Source organism: Pinus tabuliformis, chromosome 3_1 (assembly GCF_031772625.1).
Source record: "Pinus tabuliformis cultivar Carrire ecotype Pingquan chromosome 3_1, CPIR1, whole genome shotgun sequence".
NCBI classification, from domain to species: Eukaryota; Viridiplantae; Streptophyta; class Pinopsida; order Pinales; family Pinaceae; genus Pinus; species Pinus tabuliformis.
The window spans coordinates 604,498,070-604,520,177 of record NC_142301.1 but is presented as its reverse complement, the minus strand read 5'-3'; the positions used below and the strand labels follow the sequence as shown (position 1 = coordinate 604,520,177).

Genomic DNA, 22,108 nt, shown 5'->3' with positions numbered 1-22,108 from the left:
AGCAGGTACGTTTAGCTCTATTCTATAGATTATGTACAGATCGGAAAACTGACGGGTAGTAATGGCTATCAATAGAGCCCTAGTGGGTGTTTAAACTTAAAACCATATAAAGATTGGGATAGTCAGAAGCAGTTTCATTATTAGAATGATCTGCAGAATGGAATTGCCGAGATGATATGACATATTTATTTTTAATTGTGTCCTCCGTACAGCCTTGTGCCTCATTATGGAAACAACGAAGTACACGCATCTGTCCATCATTTAGTATCCTAAAGCTGAAATCGAACGGTGGGCATATACACCCGCGTTCATTTATGGCCCGATAGCATGGGAAATATGGCTAGTCTCATTAGACACGGCGAGCCATATTTCCCATGCTATCGGGCCATAAATGAATGGCGGGTGTATATGCCCACCGTTTGATTTCGACCTTAGCAAAATCGAACGCTGAGCATATACAACCGTCGTTTATTTATGGCCGGATAGCATGGGATTTATTGGCGGCGCTCTAATGAGGTAAGTACATTCTTTCCAATCATTCTCTATTAAACAGCTCATTCTTGGGTGAAGGGTTAGGTTTACATGTACCGATTGGACGGAACTTAAATGATCTCTTAGAAACCTTGTCGACTAAAATTCTCCTCAAAAAAGTGGATGGTGACATGACCTGTATTGATCTTACATTTCACGGTGTTCTTCTTCTCGGGTTAGGCGTTAACCTTAGTTCCGTCATTTAACTTTGTCTGTTTGTCTGGTCGGTTTACTTTGTCATTCGTACAGCTATTCGCCTCATTCTTACCCTAAAACCAGCGAGATTCACACAATCTGTGGCTCTATGTTGTTATCGCGTAGGTCGGTGCATTCAGGCTTTAGGTACAGAGCTAACCCAGTTAATTCTCGCTTTAGTGTTTTTGAATGTTATATTAAAATTACATTTAGTTGTTGGACCGGGCCGTCAATGTCGATGACGTCAATTGTATAAATTCCACCATTTCACGATGTTCTTTTCCACTTTGGCTTAACATTAGTTTCTTAATTTTCTCAGTCTGACTTCCCAGCCGGTTTTATTTTATTCCAAAATGCAAAACAGAAATATAAATCGCAAGGGTTGCTCTGTCTAGGTGTTTTTAAATTTATTATTTCTTTCAGAGTGAAGCTGTGTGCAATCTCAAGGGTTTAAACCATTGCAAGACGTTTACTGATGCTCCAGGTAAAGACAGTTTGTTTCTAATTTGTTTAGAGTTCATGTTTATTAATTAATTATATAAAACTCTGTGGCTCTATTTTGTTATCGTGTAGGTAGGTGCATTCTGGCTTTAGTTACAGAGCTAATACCAGTTTATTCTCGGTTTAGGGTCCAGGTCAGTCAACTTGTTGTGAATGCTATGATAAAAATTACATTTAATAATGGCACCGGGCCGTCCATGATGATGAAGTGAACTCTTATAAATGGCACATTTCACGATGTTGTTTTCCTCTTGATTAGTTTCTTAATTTTACTCAGTCTGACTCCCCGGCCGGTTTTATTTTGTTGCAAAACGCGGAGCAGAAAGAAAAATCGCAAGGGTTGCACTGTCTAACTGTTTTTAAATTTAGAATCTGTTTCAGAGTGAAGTTGTGTGCAATCGGAAGGGTTTAGACCATTGCAATAAGTTTAATCATGTTCCAGGTAAAGACGGTTTGTTTCTAATGTGTTTCGGAGTTAATGTTTATTGGTTAATTATTTAAAATTATCTCACACCTCTAACATCGAAACAGGGATGACATAACATCATGAATGCCCTTGAAGAGTAGTGGCTCGTACAAGGCTCCGACGTCCCAGTTTTCACCAGAATCTCAAATCACTATCAAGTAGGTACACATTTTATTACAATCTCCGTTGGTACAGATTTTATTGGCTTTGCCTAGTCTGATTGCTCAGCCGGTTTTATTTTGTTGTAGGATGCAGAGCAGAAAGATAGGACGCAGGAGTTGCACTGTCTAACTATTTTATAATTTATAATTTGTTTCAGAATGAAGTTGTGTGAATTCGCAAGGGTTTTAGCCATCGTAATATGTTTACTGGTGTTCCAGGTGAAGACGGTTTGGTCCTAATTTGTTTTGGGGTTCTTGCTTATTGGTTAATTATTTAAAATTAACTCTCATCTCTGCAACAGGTTAAAAGGAGGGTTAGGTTTAAACGATAGACAACCAAATTGGCAATCGAAATGGTCTGTCGTCAAATTACGGAGCAGGGATCACATGACATCATGAATGCCCCAGCAGGAGATCTTAAGGGCAGTGGTTCGCACAGGCTTCGGACGTCCCCATTTTTCACTCGAATCTTTAATCAATATCAGGTAGGTACGCATTTTATCACAATCTCTGTTGGTACAGATTCTGCCAGTCACTTCAGAGAGAAAACATCGAAGGGAACCAAATGTTCATTCTGGGTATCGCTGCAAATTTTACATTTAAGTGCATATATTCATTGCATGTGAAAATATATTATTAATACTGCTTCAATAACGTATCTGTCAAGTTTCAATTCTGTATATTATCATTCATTTCAAAGCAACTCTATGTACCTACTGCGGATGCATGGGTAGTACTGATCTATAAAGTAGCCAGTTATCACCAATTATTTTGAAATTCCATACAAAGCAATATGTACTACAGACATTAGGCTTCCTGTAAAATATTTTGGCAAGGACATGCAATTTAATCAAATTATTGAACATCCATTAATTTTCTTAATTCAGATGGCCCACGATCTAAACAAGACCACTGGATGCCAAATTGAAACAATAGATCAATTCTTTAGGAAGAGACCAGAAGCAGAGGTGAAAACCTAATACAGCAACCACCTCGCTGTATTCATTGTGAGGTGAAGTAGTATTCGGACACAACCGATCTGAAAGTTGCTTCAATGCACATTATTAGAATATACAGCGAGATCATTAATCATCTTAGGAATTATTTATATGTTTAAAAAATTAAAACCTCACAAACTTTGATCATTACCAGCGTTCTCAGATCAGTCTATGATATTAGAGGAATGCTGACTGAGTCCGCTGGTCCTGGTCCTGGTTATTACGAAATTTTTAGTGGACTGAGCAACTGGTACAACAAACATGTTTTTCTCAACCACAAGATTCTTACAATAAAATTTGTGAGTCGCAAACATATCTTTATTCTATTATTGTTTAAGAACATGTCTGAAACAGAAGTAGGCTCAGAGCATACTAAGCTGTTTATGAAGAGGTCGCTGCCTTCTGTGAGTGGCCCAACATGTCTTTATACTGTTGTTTTTCAAAATCTTGTAAATAACCAAATTTTCTGAAAATCAATAATATCAATGATTACTTGTAGCTTTCAACTGCTCTATAGACACTCTTGCTTGATTTGTCTAGTGATTTTATACTTTTTCAAAAGGCTTTTACTAGTGTAGTGGTTTTTACTCTTTCTTTCAACATAAGAGTGAGGGAGCTTCTTGGTAACCCATATATTTTTAAATACAAAAATAACTCCCATATCTTTTAATACAAAAATTACTTTCTTATATTTTATATAAGAGTTCATATTTCCTTTTTTCGTTGTTGTGGATGCTTTGTTGCTATAAAAGTTATAATCCTCCATTGATGGAGAATCATCAATCTTTTAGGAATGGGTTAAAACCCAATATCATTGCACTTAGTCTAGCTATTCCACTAACACCCCCTCTATTTTGTCTGCAATGGCTTTGTGAAGTCACCTGATCTTGCCTTATCTTGTTTCAATATGTCCCATTTCTTTTTCCGCTTGGCCTTTGCTTTTTTGCTTAAAGCTCGGACCTGAAAGAAAAAGGTAGTGATTAGTCTCACTAGAGAACATAGGGTAAGAAACTTTCGGTAATTTTTTTGGGTAGTGTGAAATTATTTGTCGTATTTTTTCTATTTTACTTTTATGTATAGAATAATCCAAGTATGATCTGTTTTTTATTTTATTTTGCAATTGCAATGACATATGCAAAATCTGTGAAGCATGAAATCAAATCCTTCAACCAAATACAAATTCAACAACCTCCATTAACAAATTTTTTGTTTTTGCCAAAGTTTGCTTTCTCCTGGCCTTTTGTATTTAAACTTAAATGAATTAAGCTATTGGGCTATACCATCCCTTGAAGAATGCCATGTAGGTTACCTCTCACATTCTTTATTATAAATTTGATGATGAAAATGTCACTGCCCTCTAGCGAATTAATATAGTATATCCTTTTAGTGGCTTCTCATCCCCTCTTCCTATCTCCTTGCACCTAATGTCCCTTTGGCATGTTACAATCTTGTGGTTTGTTTCTCTTTTAGTCAACATCATTATTTCTTCAATAGTCCTTATACTAGCTCCCATTTTTCCTGAGGAAAATTGATTTTCTTTACCCTCACTTTTTGTGGATGTTAACTTCTTCTTTATCACCGAAAAAACTTATCTTACATGAAAATACCCCTTTCCTTGATGAAAATACCACTTTCTTCATGTACATGTTCTCTTTAATGTTTTCACGTACATGTTCTCTTTAATGTTTTTCACTATGGGAAGGGAATTGATAGCTTCAACTTGTTGCTACGTATTTTGGTTTTTCTATAATTTTGTGGACTTCTTAGATGATAGAACAATTAGGTGTTAGGATTTTTTTAACTCCTTATTCATGAAGGTTTTAAGGGCATGCTTGATTTGTCTCTTCATTGTTGTTATTTGGAGCATTAAATGAGTTTACTCTTTAATTTTCATCCACCGTTCTTTGTTTTCTTCCTTTTTTTAAAGATATTTTCCTTTTTGTTGTTTTCTTTAGTGTGTTGATCTAGTGACATAGTAACTTTGGCATATGTCATTGACCCTTCTCATAGTAGTTGCCCACTCACTATATGAAGTTGTAGTAAAAAGGAATCTCATCCCTCTTGTTGCTTAGGCTCCTCCTTTGTTTCCATTTTATTGTAGTGTTGCACCTTTTGATTTGATGTTATTGTTAATTGTTTGATCACTTTCATAGTAATTGAAATGATTGGTTCCACACATTAGAGAAAGGGGTATAGTACTGACCCAAAACCTCCCATGGATAAAATCCCTAATTTCTTGCAACTTTATGATTTGCTAAATATTGTCTTCTTAAAGTGATTAATGAACTTTGTGAATTCTTTCATTTAACTTCCAAACATACTCATTTTATCCATTTTTTCTTAAGTTAGTTTGGTTTCTTCCAAAAGGAAGATATCAAGGTTGGGTTTTCTAGACCAATATTTATTTCAAGCCTTATTTTTTTTGGATTAGAACCTATGCCCCTAATTTTCTAGCATACGATCTTGATGGTGTAAAAAGGAAAAAAGAAAAAAATTAACATGAGACAATTGAAGGTTTCTCAAAATCTTAGATTGAAGATACCTAAGAGCATTTTAGGTTTTGCAAAGGTTAGCACCATTTTGCTTCTTTGTTGAAATATTAATTAATATGCATTTGGTAAACATTTGTGACGTTGGATCTCTTCTTGCAACTTTAAGACATTTGATTTTATACGAGGAACCTATAATGACCCACATTAGGTTTACAAGTTCTAGAGCTAGGGTTTATTAAATGGAAACATTTTTGAAGCACCTTAGTATAAGATTCATTCAAGATCACCCTTGAACGTTAGTGATGCGCTGAGGGCTTGGAAGTGTATTACTTCTCCTCTTTAGAGAGAGCTCATGAGGGGCAGTAGCTGGTAGTAACTAGGAGAAATTCAAGGGGAAAAGATTCAATATTATTAGAATTGATTAGTTATTGAATCAGACAACCTTAAAAACTAATTAATCAATTCCAAATATCAAAACTAGTCTAGAATGTCATACAAACCAGAAATAAAACTAAACTACCGTAACAATTGGCCAAAAAATGTAAAATATTCAAATTTTAAAATATATATTTATGTGCTTCTATGCGAGTCAAAACCATTAGGGCATGGCTCTCATTCTCTGTTCCATTTGTTTACTTTCAATGTTCCATCAAGACTCCAGGATGGGGAGATGTAGGTGCGGGGAAATTCACAAGGGGGGTGCGTGGGAGTACCCTCAAATTTTAGGGATTTGGGGGGACAAGGGGACGTGTGGGAGAACCCTCAAAGTTTATGGAAATTTAGGGGGGGGCGGGGGGATGTTGGGGTATATAAACTTTTTTTTTAATATATAATGAAAGCATAAATACATTGATCCATACATAATTGAATTAAATAATGAAATACATTGATGCATACTCATCATTCTATGATCCATATTCATCATTCATATTCACCATTTTAGAACCTACTTTGATTTAGAAATTAAATTCATCATTCATCATTCTACAGTCTAAATTGATTTGAAATTGAAATTCATCATTCATCATTCTACAGTCTAAATTGATATAACTAAAGCTAAAAAATAGTAGAGTGACGAGTCAAAGAGTCAGTCTAAAGTACACAGATGGCTTGGTGCTCTTGATTAAATACTAATCCGATACCCTCGTACAGGGAAAAATCTAATGGAAATGTTGCAACCCCCTAATTCTAAATTCCTAAAAAACTGTTATGTTTGCTCGATTTTGAGTGAGATCTAAAATTCTACTTTCTTCATATGAAATCTAATGAGGTCGGAACCACACTCAAACATCCTGAGTCATTTCATGGTAATGTTAAAAATTTAAGTAAAAGGATGAAAATGAAGGACTATAATGTCATTTTTACTTTTAAGAATTTAACATTACCATTAATTACATAGCATTAATAGGGCCCTAGGGTTGAATATTAAGCTTCTGCACTCACAAACTATTGTTTACGAGCAAAATTAAGGGGGGATGCCTAGCCCTTTTTGAGGGGCGATACCTAGGTGCCCCCCTTTGGGGAGTCGCACCCCCCACACTAGGGAAATGTCCCCCCTGTATCTCCCCACGTCTCCCCAAAAGGGGGACGCAAGGAAACGTTTCTCCAAATGTCTCCCTTATCTTGAGTGCTTTCAACGCTCCTTGTGTGTTTCACGACATTGGCTAACTACTTCTCGTGGATCTTACCTCTGGTGATTGTAGTAGAGACTAAATCTTGTGGGTTTTGGTCTAACGACAATCGTGATTACAATAAGTGGTATTAGAGCGACAGGCCTCGTATTCGGAACTCACCCAGCTCGTGCTAGGGAGGAGATTGTTGGACATTGAGTTCAATGCTCCTCGTATGTTTTGCGACATGGACTTAACCGCCTCTTGTGGATCCTAACTCTGGTGATTGTAGCGGAGACTAAAATTTGTGGGTTTTGGTCTAACATCAATCGTGATTCCAACAAGGTGCACACACCCAACCCTGGGGGATGCTTCCCCTTGGAACATTGTTTACTATGTCTTCGTAGTGATTAATGGAAGAATTAACATGGCTTGTCCTTGAGTCAACTTCTAATATTATTAGTTTCACAATGCTCAACCCCACAATTGACATATCTACATCATCAAATCACAACCATTGGTCATCTAAATGTTAGTGGCAAGTATATAATGCCCCTTGACAGGTCCCTCACATGGTGGCTTACAACGACTATTGATTCATAACTTTGACCCTCTGATGTTGGATACACCAATAGTTCGTGACTTATAACAACCTTAGGAATCAAGAGCTTGTGTAGAGACACCAACAGATCGTGACTAACAACAATCTTGGTGGAAGAGTACAGGTTTATGTGGTTCGTTGTTACCTGTATTTCCAAATCTCTTGTTTTGACGACACTCCCCAATTGCCCTCCAAAGAAACTTAATTATGAATCCATAAAGTCTGTGTTCTAGTTATTGCAGTTTTGATTCTTAGGGGCAACATCTCCCAATCCTCATTGTCGATAATTCTAACCAATGAAAAATTCATCTAGATACCAGCAGGTTCATGGGATTTTTGGGTTTGGTTGGAGATTTCAACTTACTTACGGGTGCTAAAGGTTTGATTCCTTTGCCCCAATTCACATTTTCCAGAAGCTTCGAATTGTCGTTGCCTTTGTTTTTGAAAAACCTCCCATTTATTAGTAAATGTAGGTTTGGGTGGATAATTAAACAAGAAAGAAATGAAATGAAACTGAATGGAAACCGAATACAATCAGACAAGTAAAACACAAGATTTTACGTGATAAAACCTTGACAGCTTGTCAAGGAAACATCCACGGGGCAAGGGATTGGATTCTTTATTTGATCAAGAATGATTCTCCATGATTATATTCTCTCGGGGATTCATCGGTTTTATAAGAGCCTCCTCTGTTACATAACTGCTGTTTCGGTATAAAACTAACTTGGCAGTAACTAATACAGTTTTTACTCATATTTACATAATTCGTTGCCAAATTTCAACAAACTCCACCTAGACAAACAATTTTCCTAATCCCTTGCCCATGCCCATTCATCATCTCTTTTGCAAGCCAAGAGAAGCTAAACACCATCGCAACGTCTCTACTATAACTGGCTTCGTGAATATGTTTGCACAATTCCCCTATGTATGAACCTTTTTGAGAGCTACTTTTCCACCATCGATCACATGTCTCAAAAAATGATTCCTTACATCAATGTGCTTGGTCTTGCTATGGTAAGCTGGATTTGTAGCCAAGTGAATAGCAGTCTGACTGTCACAGAGTACATTCACTCTCTCCTGCGTCCTTCCAATCTCATCAAGTAGACCCTTTAACCAGATTGCTTCTTTACTGGCATCTGAAGCAGCTATATATTCTGCTTCGATAGTGGACAACACAACTGTTTCTTGAAGCTTTGACATCCAACTAATTGCTCCACTTGCAAGAGTAAAGACATAACTTGTAGTTGATCTCCTTTTGTCCAAATCACCTGCATAATTAGCATCCACATATCCACAGACTGATCCTTAACTACCATTAAAGACGATGTAATGATCACTTGTGCCTCTTAAATACCAAAGCACCCATTTCACTGCTTGCCAATGTTCTTCACCTGGATTTGCCATGAACTTGTTGACAACTCCAACGACATGTGAAATGTAAGGTCTTGCAGATACCATCACATACATTAAGTTGCCTACAGCATTTGCATATGGTACAGAAGACATATACTGCTTTTCTTCATTAAGGACTCAAAACTGAAGAAATCTTAAAATGGGAAGCTAATGGAACATTAATAGGTTTCACACTGTTCATACTGATCTTTTCAATTACTCTTTCGACATACTTTTTCTGTGATAACCAAAGCTTACCATTTTTCATGTCTCTGTGTATCTCCATGCCCAAGATATGTTTTGCTGCTCCAAGATCCTTCATATCAAACGTCCTAGAGAGCTGGGCCTTTAACCTGTTGATCTCTTCCATGCTTTTGCTTGCAATAAGCATATCATCAACATACAAAACTAAGATAATGAATATGCCAATGAAATCTTTAAGTATACACAATGATCATACTCACTTCTAATAAAGTTCTGGCTCACCATGAAGGAGTCAAACTTCTTGTACCATTGCCTGGGAGACTGCCCCATGCCATACAATGATTTCCTAAGCTTGCAAATTAATCTTCTGCTGTGATCTTGTACAAAACCTTCTGGATGTTCCATTATATCTCTTCATCCAAATCGCCGTGTAGAAAAGTTGTTTTAACATCTAACTGTTCTAACTCAAGGTTAAGTATTGCAGTTAGTGCCAACATAGTACGAATAGAAACAAGTTTTACAACTACTGAAAAATCTCATGCAATTAAATACCTTCAACCTGAGAATACCCTTTTTCTACTAGCCTTGCCTTGTCACTTTCGATACTTCCATCAACTTTCCGTTTCAATTTGAAGACCCATTTCCATTCAACAACACTTCTCCCTTCAGGAAGTTGTACAAGATCCCAGGTATTGTTCTTGGCTAAGGAATCCATTTCTTCTTCCATAGCCGTTTTCCATTTTTTTCTATATGTATCCTCTATTGCTTCTTGATAACAAGAAGGTTCCCCATCTTCAGTAATCAAAACAAAAGATGAAGAAAAATCTTCATACCTTTTGGGAGTTTTTCTTTCCCTTGTAGACCTTCTTAGAGTGATTGGTTGCTGAACTGGTTCAGAAACTTCAACAGCGTCCTTTGTATCTTCATTACCTTTTCCTCCAGAAGTCTCTCCTTCCTTTTGAATTTCAAAAAAAGGTCTAGCCTCCAACCGAATTTGTTGATTTGGTGATACCAGTTCCTGTTCAATTCTTTCAACATTTGATTTTAAAAGAGAAGATTCATCAAATGTTACATCTCTGCTAATGGCTATCTTCCGCGACGTAGGATCCCACAACCTATATCCTTTCACCGCATAGTCATACCAAACAAAGACATAACATTTTGATTTTGGATCTAATTTTGAACGCTGATTTTTAGGAATAAGAGCATAGGCTTCACAACCAAATATCCTTAAATGTGAATACTCACAAGACTGACTTGATCAAACTTCTTCATGAATTTTACAATTAATTGCTACTGAAGGTGATATTGTAAAAATTTCTGTTTTCCCACCCCGGTTTTCAGTTTCACCTTATTTCTCCTAGGTAGTTAAATGCCCATTCCCATATCCATACATTCAACAACTGAAAAATAAATTTTGCCGAAAACACAAATTCTGGAAATTTTACAGAATGCTGGAAAATGCAGAAATAAAAATCCGCAGGTACAAACAGCCATTTAACACATTTGAACACAGTGATTTTTGGTCAATGTGACCCTGGAAAAACCCCCTACAACTCTTGGGGAAAACCAGTTTGAGAGCTCTTCTTTATTTTTGGAAAATGCCTTTTACAGTGAGAAATATTCAGCAAAATCAACAAAAATCTGCAAGCAAATTTACAACTTATCTCGATTTCTGAGCCTCACAGCCCACTGGAAATTTCCAAACAGCAACACAATGTTGTACGACAACTGTACGAACGGTACAGACGGTACAGACGGCTGTACAGACGGTACTGATGGCTGTACGGACGGTACGGACGGCTGTACGGACTGTACAGACAGGCTGTACAGACAGTACGGACGGACTGTACAGGCTTCGATTTTTGTGCAGAAAATCAGCCGCCTCGATTTCTGTGCAAAAATCTGCCTTTTACTGTTTGTTCATTCAGCTGTACAGATTTTCTTAACTACTGCCTTGGTATGTGTGTCAAGCTGCTGCCTCCTTCTCCTCCCTGTCCAGAAATCTCCCTTGCTCTCTTGCTCTCTCTCTCTCAATCTGCTCATGAAAGAATGAATGACCTTTTCCTCCTTTTCCTCCCTTAATCCAACCCTAAGTGACGTTTGGGTGATCCCTAAATCCAATGGCTGAAATAGATTGAGATCTAGGGCTGAGATTAAATGCACATTTAAATCTCACTTTCTATTTTTTAATTCACCCCACTTTAATAAAGACCCACTTAGTCATTTATTTCCAAAGTCACTTTTCCTTTCTAATTTTTAATTGACTTTATAAAAGTCACTTTAAAATTAGACTTTAGTAACTTTATCACTTAAAGTCACTTTTAAATTAGATTTGACTTTATAAAAATTATAACGTCACTTTAGGAGAAAAATTAAATTCTTTTGGACACTTTTCCCTAGGCCAAAGAGCAAAGCCTTAGGGAACCACCTTACCTCCGGTACCAAATTTCAACACTCCCTCTTACCGAGGAAGGTGTTCCTCACCACACCCATCTTGTCTCTGAAGTAGTCATGCTTGCCCCGTGGTAAGGCTTTGGTAAGAATATCTGCAACCTGCTCATCAGTGGGAATATACTCAAGCTTCACAGCGCCCTTCTGTACACAGTCTCTGATGAAATGATATTTGATCCCGATATGCTTTGATCTGTCATGAAATACTGGATTCTCCGTGAGTTTAATGCAACTCTGATTATCACAGTAAATCACTGAAGGTCTCAACGGCTGACCAAATAAGTCAAACAACATCTTGCGAAGCCAGATGGCCTCACAACTAGCTAGATTGGCTGCCATATACTCTGCTTCCGCTGAACTCAATGCTACTGACTGCTGCTTCCCGCTGAACCATGACACTACTGCCGAACCCAACCCAAAACAACACCATGAAGTGCTCTTCATATCAGAAGCACAACCTGCCCAATTAGAATCAGTGTAACCTGCCAATCTCACTCCATCCCCCTGCCTGTAGTCCAGACCATAATCCACTGTCCCCTACAAGTACCGCAAAATGTGTTTTGCAGCCACCCAGTGAACCTTCCTAGGTTCACACATAAATTGACTCATCGTGTTGACTGCAAAACAAATCTCTGGTCTAGTGTTGACCAAATACATCAAGGAACCAATCAGCTGCCTGTACAATGTGGGATCCACCAACTCAGAATCCGAAGCATGAAGCTTCTTCCAGTTGGTGATCATCGGTGTCGACATGGGTCTACAATCCTCCATGTGGAATCTGCCAAGGATGTCCACAATATACTTCCCCTGCCCCAGGAAGAAATGCCCCTCCTCCTGCCACACCTCCAAACCCAAAAAGTAATGCATCAAGCTGATGTCCTTCATCTCAAACTCCGCCGCAAGATCTCTCTTGCAGTGCTCTATGAGTCTCTCTGCACCTGTAATGACCAAGTCATCCACATACAACACCAAAATGAGAGGCTCCTCACCTATCACAATAAAGTAAAGGTTCGGATCTGCCTCACTCTTTGTGAAACCCAACCCCTGCAAGTATGTATCTATCATGGAGTACCAAGCTCTGGGAGCTTGCTTCAGGCCATAAAGGGCCTTCTTTAGTCTGCACACATGGGACTCCTTCCCATGCAGCTCAAAGCCCTGTCGCTGCTCAATGTACACCCCCTCCTGTATGAAGCCATTGAGAAATTCAGTCTTCACATCCATCTGGTGGATCTTCCAACCCATCTCTGCTGCTATCGATATAATGGAGCTGATCGAAGTATATCGAGCCACGGGAGTGAAGGTATCCTCATAATCAACTCCCTCTACCTGGGAGAATCCTCTAGCCACAAACCTCGCTTTGAATTTCTCAACGCTGCCATCTGCGGCATGCTTTACCTTGTAAAGCCATTTGGAAGTAACCACGGATTTGCCCTCAGGGGCATGCTTTACCTTGTAAAGCCATTTGGAAGTAACCACGGATTTTCCCTCAGGCCTTTGCACCACCTCCCAAACATCATTCTTCATGATAGAAGAATACTCCTCCTGCATGGCCTCTCTCCAGACCTGATGGCTAGCTGCCTCCTCATAGCTAGAAGGCTCAGAGTCAAGGATGTTGGTAACCATTGCCATATAGCTACAAAACCTCTCAGGTGGTCTACTCTCTCTCACTGGTCTCTTAGGCTCAGCAACAGATGTGGCATCTCTCAAGGTGTCCTGAAGCCACTTGGGCTTCCTCTTCCCTGAGTGCACTTCTTCCATAGGAGAATGAAACTCATCCTCCCCATCATCATCAGGAGCTTGAATTCCTGATTGTCTGTCTGTTGTCCTCCTGCCTGCCCCTGAACTTGTAGAAGCTGAGGTACCGTGTGAACTGTCCATCAGTGGACTCCCTAGTGAACTACTCTGTGAATTGCTCTACATGCTGCCTGGAGCACCACCCCTCTGGCTCGGTGAGCCACTGCTCACTGACGGACCTGACATCCTCATAGATGTACCTCCAGATCCTCCTGATCCCTGCCCACCGGATCTCTACGACTGACTTGACTGCTGCTGAGGGTCTCGCTGATTCAGATACTCTAACTCCCGTGATCTCCTAAAGGCCCTGTCCTCCTCGAATTTCACATCCCGTCTGGCAACAACTCTCCTCTATGCAGGAATGTAAATCCGAAAGGCCTTTGAGGTCTCACTCTAGCCCACAAAGATACCCTTCTCTGCGGTGGGCTCTAGTTTGGTCCTCTTCTCCTTGGGTATGTAGGAGTATGTGATGCATCCAAAGATACGAAGATGACCAATATCAGGCTTCTTCCTAGAGAAAAGCGTTCTCCAGAGTCATGTGCCCCAAGGCACGATGCGGACTCCTGTTCTGCAAGTAAACAGCTGTGTTGCAGGCCTCTGCCCACAAGAACAATGGCAACCCCTGATCATGTAACATGGCTTTGGCAGCCCCTACGATGGATCTATTCTTCCTCTCCGCAACCCCGTTTTGTTGGGGGTTGTAAGGAACAGTGAACTCCCTCCTAATGCCTGCCTCCGCACAATAGTCAACAAACTCTCCAAGGGTGTACTCTCCCCCATTGTCCGACCTCAGGGACTTGATCTTTTGACCTGTATGTGTCTCCACAAGAGCTCTACACTCCTGAAACCGCTTGAAGACCTCACTCTTGGTCTTCAAGAAATAAATCTAGGTCCTCCTGGAGTGATCATCAATGAATAAAACATAGTACTCATATCCACTCAAGGAAACATGAGACATCCAACCGCTCACATCAGAATGAATCAAATCAAGTACCCCAGTTGCTCTGTTGTCACTGCTGGGAAAAGGGGATTTGGCAAACTTGCCCATTGCACATCCTCTGCAAGTATCAAAGTGATCAGTGTTGAAATCTGGCACACCTGTAGTGATCTCTCGCAAGGTCCTCAAGTCTCCATGATACATATGTCCCATCCTGCGATGCCAAATCTCACACAGCTCAAAACTGCTAGCTCTGCTGTCGGTACTACTGCTCAATGCCACAAGGGACTGGAATGCAAACTTGTATAATTTTGCATGGCGTACACCTATCACTCTAGCTAAATCAGCTGGAGTGCCCCTGGGATACATCAACACCTGTCCTCCCCTGAACAGTACCTCATATCCTCTGTCCTCCAAAGCTGAGACGGATATGAGGTTCTTCCTCATCCCTGGCACATAAAGAACGTCTGACACCTTCAAGGGAGGTTTGGACTCCCTCTGAAATGTCAGTGTCCCCACCCCGACTGCTCTGACAACTCTGTCATCACCGAGTACTACCTCAATATCAGTGCCACTCTCTGAAAGCTCTGAGAAGTACTCCCGGACTCCTGTCATGTGACGTGAAGCCCCACTGTCCACATACCAGATACCTGAAGATGCTCCACTAATCAAGGGAAAAGCATGCTCCCTCTGAACCTGTGTGGCAGGTGATCCTGCACTAGGGGACTCATACGTAGTGAACCCAAACTCTCGGTCAAAATGAACTGAAAAGTCCTCAACCTCTGCTGAAGCTACCACATTTTGGTTCTTCCCCTTCTTCTTCTTCTTCTTCTCCGGACACACAACTGCATAGTGTCCCATCTTTTGACAATTCCAACACTTCACCTTGGAATAGTCCTTCTGTGTGTCACCTTGTTTACCTTTACCTTTGCCTTTTCCCCCACCATTGCTTGTGGAAGCCTGCTTCTTCCCTTTGCCTTTCTTGCCTCCTGCCGACAGTGCTACATCCTCATCTTTCTCAACTGGGTTGGCTGCCCCAAGCTAACCTTTCTTGATCTCTGTTTGAATGCAATCATCCCAAAACCTCTTCCATGTGGGAAGGGTCTCACGTGCACAAACCCCATCAGCAAAGTTCATCCATGAACGGGGGAGGCCATTCACTGCAATCTGCACCAACTCAGTGGGTTGAATGGCCTCTTCAATTGCTGCCAACTCATCTCTCACATTAGTAATCTTTGTGAGATAGCCAACTGCACTATCATTACCCATCTTAATGTTCTTCAGCTTCTCCTTCAGGACCATTTTCCAATTCTCATTGGTACTCTGGTAGAGATTGGACAATGCCGTCCACATCTCATGGGCATTTTCTTTCCTCTCACATGAGGAATGCAATGGTCTTTGACTCCGTCTAGAATCAGTCTCTTACTCTTGTTGTTCTTTTTATTATACTCAGCCAACTGAGTGGCATCAGTAGGCACAACAATAGGGTTCTGTGTGGTATGCACCATGATGTCCCAGACTTCTACCTCCTCAAAGATACTCTGCATTCTCTCCTTCCAAATGTTGTAGTTTGTATGCCCATCCAACCTATCCTGCACCCTCAATCCCAATGACATCCTGCTGTCCTAAAACTGAAAAATAGCACTGCTGTATTAAAGATAAAAACTGTTGTTTGTGAAAAATCAGCTTGTTGGAATTTTCTGAGTGAAAAATCAGCAGGCTGTAATTTTCTTCCTTGCTGCCCCAAACTGCCCTTCAGCACTCAAGCTCTGATACCATGTAAAAATTTCTGTTTTCCCACCTCGGTTTTCAGTTTCACCTTATTTCTCCCATGCAGTTAAATGCCCATTCCCATATCTATACATTCAACAACTGAAAAATAAATTTTGCTGAAAACACAAATTCTGGAAATTTTACAGAATGCTAGAAAATGCAGAAATAAAAATCAGCAGGTACAAACAACGATTTAACACATTTGAACGCAGTGATTTTTGGTCAATGTGACCCTAGAAAAACCCCCTACAACTCTTGGGGAAAACCAGTTTGAGAGCTCTTCTTTATTTCTGGAAAATGCCTTTTACAGTGAGAAATATTCAGCAAAATCAGCAAAAATCAGCAAACAAATTTACAACTTATCTCGATTTCTGAGCCTCACAGCCCACTAGAAATTTCCAAACAACAACACAATGCTGTACGTCTACTGTACGAACAGTACAGACGGTTGTACGAACAGTACGGACAGCTGTACGGACATGCTGTATGGACGGTAAGAACGAACTTACAGACCTCGATTTTTGTGCAGAAAATCAGCTGCCTCGATTTCTGTGTAAAAATCTGCCTTTTACTGTTTGTTCATTCAATTGTACGGATTTGCTTAACTGCTGCCTTGGTATGTGTGCCAAGCTGCTGCCTCCTTTTCCTCCCTGTCTAGAAATCTCTCTTGCTCTCTTGCTCTCTCTCTCTCTCAATCCGCTCATGAAAGAATGAATGATCTTTTCCTCATTTTCCTCCCTTAATCCAACCCTAAGTGACTTTTGGATGATCCCTAAATCCAATGGCTGAAAGAGATTGAGATCTAGGGCTGAGATTAAATGCACATTTAAATCTCACTTTCTATTTTTTAATTCACCCCACTTTAATAAAGACCCACTTAGTCATTTATTTCCAAAGTCACTTTTCCTTTCTAATTTTTCATTGACTTTATAAAAGTCACTTTAAAATTATACTTTAGTAACTTTATCACTTAAAGTCACTTTTAAATTAGATTTGACTTTATAAAAATTATAAAGTCACTTTAGGAGAAAAATTAAATTCTTTTGGACACTTTTCCTCTAGTACCAAATTTCAACAGATCTGTTAACTAAATACCAAGCATTGGATACTGCTTCTGCCCACAACTCCTTTTGCAGGTGAGCATTGTTGATCATGCTTCTGGCTCTTTCCATAAGAGTCTGATTCATACGTTCAATAACACCATTTTGCTGAGGAGTATAAACAACAATTTTATGTCTAACAATTCCTTCATCCTTACAATATTGTTCAAATTTCAGAGAAGTAAATTCACCACCATTGTCAAATCTTAAACATTTAATTGATTTTGCTTGTTCTTTTTTCTATAATTGCTTTAAATTGTTTAAAGACATTGAATACATCATCTTTCTTTTTTAACATAAAGACCCAAAATTTTCGGGAGAAATCATCAATAAATGTTAAGAAATATAAAGCACCTCCATACGATACAACAGGAGATGGTCCCCACAGATCAGAATGAATATAGTCCAAAATTTCTTTACTATTATGACTTCCAGTTTTAAACCTCTGTTTACACTGTTTTCCATACACACAATGTTTACAAAAATCCAACTTCAAGGATTTCAAATCAGGAAGTAATTTACGGTTCATCAGTACCTAAAGACCTTTCTCGCTCATGTGACCCAATCGCTGATGCCATAGGCGAGTACCTTCTTCTTCTTTCTATGACACAATCGCTGCTTCACTGACTTGAGTACTTCAGTTGAGTCTGTAAATATTTCAGACCTTTTCTGCTTTCATAACAACTAGGGTGCCTTTTGAGACTTTCAGCACTCCATTATGACTTGTAAACTTATAACAGTCTGATTCCGAAACTCCCAAAGAAATCAAAATTTCCTTCAATTCAGGTACATGTCTAACACTAGTTAATGTTCTAACGGTGTTATCATACATTTTAATCCCGATATTTCCCATCCCAACAGTCTGACATGATACATTATTACCCATAAACACAGAACTGCCATTTACGACTTTATATGAAGTGAACCAATTTCTATGTGGACACATGTGATGAGAAGCACCAGAGCTTAACATCCAACTTTCAAAATCTTGAGAGACATTACATACATGTAAAGTTTCATCTATCATACATAATTCTTCAGTAGATAAAACTTCATCTGTTATACCTGAATCAACCTTATTTGCATCCTTCTTTGGGTGTCCAATTTTATTGCAGTATCAACATTTTGCCTTACACTTCTTTCCCTTTGATTTTGATCTAGAAGACCCCCTTGTTTTTTCTCCTCTTTCCTTTGACCATCCTCTAGATAGCATGGCTTTTGGTGCAGCTGTTTCAGTAGTGGATTTCCTCCATACTTTTTCAGATAAGAGTGCTCACACAACTGATTCAAATTTCAAAGAATCAACAGTGTTCAAATTGATTGAAGTTACGAAGTGGTCCCACAACTCGGGCAGAGAACAGAACAAGGTTATAGCTTTGTCTTCTTTGTGAATTTTAACTTCCATATCTGATAATTGGCATATAAGTGTATTAAAAACATTTAAATGTTCTGCAACTTTTGTATCCTCCTTCATCCGAAGACTGTACAATTGTCTTTTCAAATAAATTCTATTGGTTAATGATTTTGCCATATATAAAGTTTCCAGTTTTTCCCATAAACCTACAGCTGTACTCTTTTCAACAATGTTGAAGAGAACTTCATCTGCCAGGGATAACCTGATGGTATTGAGAGCTTACGCATCCAAGTCCGCCTAGTCTGAATTTGTCATGCTAGCAGGTTTCTTATTCGCCTCGTCCAATGCTTTGTGCAACCCTTGTTGCACCAACAAATCCCTAACTTTCAGTTTCCATAAAGCAAAGTTGTTTTTGCCGGTGAATTTCTCCACTTCGAACTTTGCATTCATCATTTTATCCATTTCTTTCTAGTTTGCTTCTAAACTGTGCTTCAAGGGTTTATTTCTAAATTTGAATTTCTCCACACTCTGCCTTCAACTAGGGTTTCTTTCTTTTCAACACAAAACAGTTAATTTTGTTAACCTTTTTTTTTAACCCTGATTTTCTTCCAGAATTTCTTTTATCTAACTGCACAAATTGATTACTTCAAATATACAAGAAACAATTTCCAGGAAAAATACTTCAAACCCTAATTTTTTTTTTCAAATTCACCAGCGTCTCAACAAAAAAATTCTCATTTCTACTGTTTTAAATAAAAATTACCCGGACTCATTTCTGTTGATCGAAACTACACTTTTCTTTCTCCTTGACGTTTTTCCAGACAGACGAACCGCTGATCAACTGCACTTGCATTTTTCAGACAAACAGACTCTCGACAGGTTCCTCAAGAAAATATCCGAGCAGCTTGCATTTTTGCAGACAGACCCTTCTCGGACCCTCCTCGATGGCTCCGACTATCTTCCTCTTCTCGGACCCTCCTCGACGGCTCTGGACAAGCCAACAACTTCCTCTTCTCGGCGGCTATCTTCCTCTTCAAAAAAATCGGCGGCGCGACAACTCTATCTTCATTCAAGAAATTGGCAGCAGCTCCTTTTTCTTTAAAAAAAATTCAAGCGGGCTCCTCTTCAAAAAACCAGGAGTAGCTCCTCGTCAACCTCTCGGCGGCAGTCTTCAACACACACGGGCTCCAATGGTGGATGTGGGCTCTAATACGGGACGACACTCCAATGACTGAAGTGAGCTCCAACACGGCTTTAATGGCGGATACACTACGTTTAACCTTTCACAGTGCGTCCCTCAATGCGTCTCTCGCCCCTAAGTGCGTCCCTTAATCATTTTTGATGCAACCATAAGGCTGGTACACTCTCAAACCTTATCGGGACTATTCTCCCCCTTATAAGCCTTTAAAGTTCATGCCACATATACATATCGGAAGCGTAATTAGGTTCTTTTCCCTTAAAATCGAAACTGCTTAAGCTATCAGGGCCATTACACTATCGGAAGTGTTTTATATCGCTTCTGGCCTTAAAAACCCCAATCACCACTTTATATCGGAAATATATGAATACACAGAAACACGGAAATACATGGGAAAAACCCGCTCCACACATCTACCTGGAACTCAAATATTTATAAGGGCCGCTTCTATATATATGGCGGGTCCGTCCTCTGGACTATCGCCTTCCTATTGCATGCTCCGATTGGTGAACCCTGTGTTAGCGCTTGAAATTTCACCTCAGGCTGAAAAAGGTAAACTCCAAGGCAACATCAAACCACTTAGCCTCGTAGCTAGCCCTACGGGGCAGGAGAGGGCTCTCTCCGGTCTATCTTGGTAAAGATCTTCAACAGGCAAGATAACCAATAAGGAAACACTGATTTTAGGCTAGTAAACTGATAAAAAGGTTTGAATTGGGAAGTTTTAGGATTTTGGTGGAAAATAGGGGAAAGGCAATTTTGGGTGGGGGGATTGGACACAGTTTTTGCAGGGGGTTCTTTGGGGCAAGGTAGGAGACTGTATTGATGCCTTTGAATTAAGTGAATGGATAGGAATGACCGGTGAGGAGCTAAAGAGAGCAAGAAACCTTCAAGGGTTTTCTTTAGACAGATGAAAAGATAAATATTAAGCAAACTTAAAAGCAGAGCATGGCAATCATGAATTCTACTTTAACACTTCATTTGCCTAATTTGCAGAAGGAAAAGTAAGGAGATGATTCACATAACAAACTTACAAGTACAAAGAGAAACACACCATCAATACATGTAACCACAGGAATCCCAAAAAGGACTGCAAAACCCTGGTCTTTCTTCCTTTGCCAAAACTGCAGAGATACAATGAGTAATACAATAGAGCTTCTCCCTCAAGAGTCCAACCATGAAAATGAGCAAGAAAGTACATAATATAGGCAATCTAACATCTTTCCTTGCCTCTAGGGGTCGAGCTCATCCTTCTAGGAGCTGTTTCAACCAATTCTAAACTGAGTACTAAAATCTAGGCAGTCAAAACAACTTGCCTCTATAAGCTAGGAAACCAATTCATTCATTAAATTTTTGCTATTTTATGAATGAATCTTCTAGAATAGGTAAATAAGTGTCATGTCAACATGAAAATACATAAATTACATCAAAGAGGGTGAAAAATCCCATCACAAGTCAAAACTGGTCAAAGCTGGGCGAATTCCTGAGCTGTAGATGAATTCCTGTGAAAACTGCCCAACGGGTCGCGCACTTTTCCTGAACGGGTCGCGCTACTTTGGAGCTGATTTTGAGGTACTTCCAGGTGTCCAAATGAGGCAAAAGTGGGCTTGTTGGAAAGGTCTGGATGTCTACTTTCCAACCCAAGTAGAATTTCTGAATTTGGTGGTCATTTGCCCCTCCAAAATTGCAATCTCCCAAGACTGCTTTCTATGTGTCAAAAATGTGGCAGAAAGTCATTTTTTTGCTTGTTTTTTGACTTTCTGGAGGCCCAAAACTTGGTGAAATTTCTTGGCAATGGTTGAGCAAGTGTAACTTTCCATGACAAATCCAGAAATGCTGAGTTTTCCCAAAATGGAGTTGCCCAACGAAAAGGTCGCGCGCCGCCATTGGTGGAGAAAACCTGTTTTTTGCCCAAAAAATCACAAATGACCCAAAATGCTCAAATTTTTTTGAAATTTGTGCTGGAGTTGAGTTATTTAGCATCATGCTCCTTCAAAGAAGCCTCAGCCAAGATATGGAGGGGATCGGACCTTTTCCTTCGTTTTTGTGCTTTGGCTAGTCTTCTTTGGAGCACCTTCATTTTTGCCTTGCATACGTGCATTCGTGCCCAATAGTGATTTTTCAACGGGTACCAAATCGCCGGGTCTCTTTCGAGCCAAGTTGCGGTCCTCATGGATCCTCCGCAACTCATCAAGAGTGTGCTCCTCCTCAAGTTGCTTGTTGCGCTGCTCTAAGTAGGTGATTGTCCAATTTGCCCTTTCCAATCTTTGCTGCAATGAATCATTTTCAGGTCTTAGGTGCTGAATGATCTCCTTTGACTCTAGGCTAGGAGAACTGATGTCAAGATCAA

General features: G+C 39.6%; 1 protein-coding gene across 13 annotated transcripts in view; it reads left to right on the top strand.

Annotated features, from left to right (window-relative positions):
- Window positions 1-664: 664 nt before the first annotated feature.
- LOC149188450 (CBL-interacting protein kinase 30-like) overlaps window positions 665-22,108 on the top strand; it is a 266,580-nt gene continuing 245,136 nt past the window's right edge. For 2 of the 13 annotated variants that reach the window (XR_016256271.1, XM_089413004.1), the window contains exons 1-5: window positions 990-1,210; window positions 1,300-1,669; window positions 1,759-1,851; window positions 2,013-2,073; window positions 2,157-2,339. Coding sequence is in view for 10 of the 13 variants with exons in the window: in XM_089413004.1 (XP_089269130.1) it covers window positions 2,254-2,339 (86 nt within the window). In the remaining 3 variants the exon portion in view is untranslated. Of the gene's footprint in view, window positions 874-983; window positions 1,211-1,299; window positions 1,670-1,758; window positions 1,856-1,941; window positions 2,074-2,156; window positions 2,344-22,108 lie in introns of those variants that run through there. The other 11 variants (XM_089413007.1, XM_089413008.1, XM_089413005.1 and 8 more) reach the window with 11 other exon arrangements.